The sequence below is a fragment of the Octopus bimaculoides genome, chromosome 5 (assembly GCF_001194135.2).
Source record: "Octopus bimaculoides isolate UCB-OBI-ISO-001 chromosome 5, ASM119413v2, whole genome shotgun sequence".
Lineage (NCBI taxonomy): Eukaryota > Metazoa > Mollusca > Cephalopoda > Octopoda > Octopodidae > Octopus > Octopus bimaculoides.
The window spans coordinates 62,627,359-62,632,964 of NC_068985.1; the positions used below are offsets into that span (position 1 = coordinate 62,627,359).

A 5,606-nucleotide genomic window follows, 5' to 3' on the forward strand; every position below is an offset into this window, starting at 1 on the left:
ATATATAATGGAGAAATTGTACAAAATGTATAAATGAATAATGAGTAAAGCACCGGCACAGTTTCAATTACCTGTTGTAATCCATAGATTTACTGCAGGAACTTCATAGTGGTGGTTGGGGTAACAGTATTAATAAAATAGGAGATGGAATGTGTAATAGACTTTATTGGGTACAACACACTTCGACCCGTTCTAGGTCTCTTCAGGTACATCAATAAAAAGCTTCACAAGAGATTTCTTGAGTTAGCTTGTGTACTGCTATATGTCCATCAAATTCAAATGGTTCATCTGGAAAGGCAGCTTAGACCCCACCACATGTCTAAATTCAAGAACTGAACTTTTCGGATCATGTCCACATGTGGCTAAATATTTGCTACGTTTTTGGTCCACCTGAGTTTACTGATGGGACTTGCTTTCTACATTGTGCCTATGTATAAGCTTTTTATCTCTCTATACTTTTTACTTAGTTTTCTTATATACTTTTAATATTTTTTTACATATTTATAATGTTTTGTATATTTTCCACATATATTTTTTCTGTATTCTCCCCTCCACCCCACTTTTTTCCTGTGCGTCTATAGACACGTACATGGAACCTTATGTGCGCACTTGTGAATGTGTGCATGTGTGTGGGTACGTGCGTATATAGATGTGTGTGTGCATGCAAAAATATGCGCATATAGACACGTTTTAACCTTATAGCATTTTCACACTTTCTTCTCTATTTTGCTTTTAGACCTGTGATTTTTTTTTTGCATGCGTGTGTATGGGTGCGAGGGTGTTGAGCGTGGGTGTGTGTGGGTGTGTATGCGGGTATATATATGTATATGTATATATATATATAGTTTTTGGCGAGTATGTGGGTGAGAATGTGTGTTTTCAAGCGAGCGTGGTTGAGTATATACATATAGGCAAATGTACGGATTGGTGCACTTACGCGAACACTATAGACTTTTCTACTCCCTTACCTTTACTCCTTCCCTTTACTTAGCAGTCCATAGCTCTTTTGTCTTAATAACGGTCAACAACACAGTAATTTGTTTTTGTTTAACGGTCATTTTTCACAGGAATTTTCAAAGGCCGGATAACTGAAGAGATGGCGGCGTGGGTTCCCACCCCGGCATCCGAAACTCAGAGTTTTATCATGGCTACCGAATAAGTGTCACATATTTTTACAGATAAATTCCTCTATTTACATAATATCGAGGTCTCTTTCTTTCTTGTGTTGTCCTTTCTATCAATATATATATATACATATGTATGTATATATGTATGTATGTATATGTACATATATATATATATATATATGCATACATACATATATGTTTATGTATATATCTATACCTTCTTCTCTCAAGCTATTTTGTTGTTTATTTCTGCGTCATCTTAAAAGTTTCGTTTTAGAAGTTGCATTGTTTTAGCTTGTTGAATAGTTTATCTGGTCTCCTGTATTACAATGTTTCTGCTATGGGATAGCCATGTGGCTTGGTTAGTCTTGGTGCATGCTCCCATCCCACCATCACTGCCTATATCAAAAGTCTTTCACTTGAAACCTTTCTTCTCTACAGGAAACCCCCTCCCTCCAGCTCACATCAGTTTACTAGCAGCAACAGTACTATGATATTAAAAGGCACAACTAGCTTGCTTGCATAGGAAATGGACAAATGACAAGTGTACTTGCCAACTGGTTAATAACCAGTACTATTTTATCTTTATGTAAGCAATGGATTATACCACTCCATCTTCTTCTGGTATATGTGGCTAATGTGAATGACAGTAAATTAAATGCAAAGTGAAACTTATATGAACTTATATAATATATCTTGCAAATGTCCATGCAAACCTTCTTTTCAGATGCAGAATGCTGTCCTCCATCCCTCTGCTCCCTCTTGCCACCCCTTCATCACCCTTATCCACCCTTCCGCACCCTTAGAGTTGGCACACTCAACGTGGGCACATTAAAAGGTAGATCTGGTGAGATTGTTGAGATGCTGGAATGAAGGTGTGTAGACATGTGTTGTATTCAAGAAGTAAGATGAAGAGCAGCTTCAGCTAGGTTCTTCACAATCAAAAAACATAAGTACAAAATCTTCTTGGCAGGAAATAGTGATGCAGTTGGTGGTGTGGGCATACTTCTTGCTGAGAAATAGGTTAATAAGGTGATCAAAGTAATCAGGGATTGTGATAGCATACTTAAGCTTAGACGAGTATTGCAAAGTAGAACAGTAACTATTATTTATGCCCTATGCTCCTCAACCAGGGTTGCCAAATGAACAGAAAGATCGATTTTATAACACCCTTTTGCAGATTACCTCATCAACAAATGACACTGACCTTCTCTTTGTAGTTGGTAACTTCAATGAGCATGCTGGGCAGCATCCAGGTGGCTCCCATAGAGTGCATGGAGTCAGTTCCCACAATGAGGAGGGAACTAGGCTGCTGCAGTTCTGCAATGTAAATGACCTTATGATCTGCAATACTGACTTCAGGAAACTAGCCAGTTACCAGTTCATCTAGCAGTCAGATAGCCATACAAGACAGATTGATTACATTCTCACCAGAAAGTGAGAAAAATGGTTGCTTATAAATGCAAAGATCTTCCCAAGTGAAGAGTGCACTCCTGAACATAAGGTTAGTCATTAGTGACTTCACACACCAGGCTAAAAGGATGCCAAAAAGCAAACCAGTCTAGAAAAGAAACATCTGGAAGCTTAAAGATCCTCTACGATTTAGAGAGATTCTAACTGAAGCATTTGGTGAGAGGGAGGAGATAGTAACATATAACATAGAGACAAATGGAGGTTTGTACAGAACAATTTAATGAGGACCACTGACCAAATTTGTGGCTTGTGCAAAGTCCCAACCAGACCTAAGATGACCTGATCATGGAACAGTATAGTAGACAGAGCAATTAGAGTAAAGAAATAGGCCTAAAAAGACTGGAAAAGCTCCCAGTCCATCATGAATCATGGCTAAAATACTTAAAATATTTGACAGAGTAAGATATAGCCTAGTCACCCATATAGTTAATAAGGTTCTCCATGAAGGAGTCAAACCCAACAACTGGTGTGCATTATAGTGAACTGTAACAAGGGTAAAGGTGATGCCTTAGACAAAAATAATTACAGAGGTATCAAATAGCTGGACCAGGTGATGAAAATTACAGAGAGGGTCATAGCTCAACTAATTAGGAAGAGAGTTAATCTAGATGAGATGCAGTTTGGTTTTGCACCAGGGAAAAGCACTACTGATGCCATCTTCCTGGTAAGGTAACTGCAGAAGATTTTTAGCAAACAAATTGTAGATGCAAGTGCTACCAATTGAAAGTTCTGCATATTAGATGCAAGCAAGTTTATGGGGTCATCAGAAGAGAATGCATGCCATTTTGGGGGGCCTTCCTCTCAACAGCATCATTGCACACCAGCACCATCTCACTGAAATGAGGCCCTGCTTGCTACATCAACTGGTTATTAGGTCAATATTCTTCTAACCATTGCTCATCATCTCTTTTTAACCAAATCCAGTGGTTTCTCTTCCCCACTAAAGTCTGGATATCACCCATGGTGATATTTGCTTTAGCCAAAAATAAACCTCTGTACTTGGCTTTTGCCAACAAAGAGAAAGCCTTTGACAAGGTAACACTACTCCCTTATCTGGTCAATGCAGAAACTAGGAATAGATGAGTGGTTGGTGGGAGCTGTACAAGCCATGTACAGGGATGTTGTCAATAAGATGCAAGTCGACAATGAATATAGCAATGAATTTAGTGTACATGTTGGAGTTCATGAAAAATCAGTTCTCAGGCCCCCTCTTGTTTATCAGTTCTCCAGGCCATAACAGATGAATTTAAGACTAGCTACCCTTGGGAGCTCCTCTGTGCTGATGACCTTGTTCTCATAGCTGAATTACTACCAGAACAAGAGAAATTTCAGGTGTGGAAGCAAGGTCTGGAACCTTATGCAGTACCAGGTAGTGGCTCTCATGGCATTTGGTCTAAACTGATTGGAAGTGTTATCATGTACATTGTTTTGTCTTGGTATAAAAGATGGGCTACAGCAAATATTATTCTCAATACCACAGATTTGCTTGTCGGTTGTTTGACCATGACAAGTTGAGCATGTCCCTTAGTGGCTGACACTATGAGCATCTCCAATCACAAGCAGAAGTGGTGGGGTAGCATCATAGCCGTGTGTTGAGAGGAATTCTTTGGGGTTTGAATAATTCGCCTCTGGTAATATGGGTGTTTTGTTCATCATCCTTAAACAAACCTTATTCAGGGACCTTTTGAGCAGGATGGGCTACTCAACCTGAAGAAAATTCTAACTGAACCTACCTGCAAGGCCATGTGCTGTTTATCTTGATATGAAATCACCATGTCGCACTTATATGGTTGTGATGCATGTGCCTAATGTACCCTTATCAGACAGGTAGTCATGATGGGTATATTGGACTTTGTATATTTGTACACCAGTGTCACTTTGATTGCATGTGCTACTCTCTCACTCAATGATAATAACGATAATTACCTATTAATTAAAACTTGTTCTGCAATTGACTTTTTATGGTGTTGATACATTTGCTTCTCATTAATATTTCTTCTTGGGAAATTAGACTGATCGCCAGAAGATATATTCTTTCTAAATAAAAGTAAACAAAATATATGAGAGAGATTATTGACTCAAAAAAGAATAATTTTTGTAGAGTGCATGTTCATAAATGGGGCAGTACTTTAGTATCCAGCATTAATTAGATGACAGTGTACTTCAATATTCAGTATTAATATAAGGCAGAGTACAAGAGTAATCAATATTAGGTAGACTACATCAGTATTCAACATTAGGAAGAGTACTGTGTTATTCAGTATTAGATATAGTTTTTATACAATGGTCATTTATCAACTTTCACCTCCATACTCTCACCTTTGATGTTCAACATTCTTATAGATACAATCATTAAACCTTGACACCATTTCACATTACACTTCCATATAAAATGTGATAGTAATGTAGTGTGGTATGATAATGTAATGTGATGTGATGGTGGTGTAATGAGGTGATTGAAATGTATAAAAGGTTGCAAATAATTGATATTTTTGTTGCCCCTTGTTGTTACAACATCACAGAACAAGCATCCAATTTAACAGAAAATTTTCAAACATTTCCAAAACTAGCCACCAAATTCCCAGGAAAATAAAATATGAGATTCACACCATACACCTTGGACACAAACTAAATCCTTGCCTTCCATCAGACACCAGAAATAAGGAAATCCAGAAACTCCAAGAACTCAGTGTCTGACAGAATGATAGACCTTCATCAAAAACACCTAAAGATTAATGGAATTGTTACATTCACCATTTTCTTTTATCTTTTACTTGTTTCAATCATTAGACTGCAGTCATGCTGGGGCACCACTTTGAAGAGTTTTTAGTTTGATGAATCAACCCCAGTACTTTTTTTCTTTAGACATGGTACTTTTCCTATCAATCTCTTTAGACGAACTGCTAAGTTACAGGAATGTAAGCACACTAACACCAGTTGTGAAGTGATGGTGGGGAACAAACACAGACACACACACATACATACATACACACACACACATATATA

General features: G+C 37.8%; 1 protein-coding gene across 1 annotated transcript in view; it reads right to left on the minus strand.

Moving 5' to 3' along the window:
• The window catches only part of LOC106878674 (uncharacterized), an 84,987-nt gene that overhangs the window by 9,254 nt on the left and 70,127 nt on the right, over positions 1 to 5,606 (minus strand). The window contains exon 11 of the mRNA XM_014927959.2: positions 4,527 to 4,637. Coding sequence (XP_014783445.2) covers positions 4,527 to 4,637 — 111 coding nt within the window. The remainder of the gene's footprint in view (positions 1 to 4,526; positions 4,638 to 5,606) is intronic.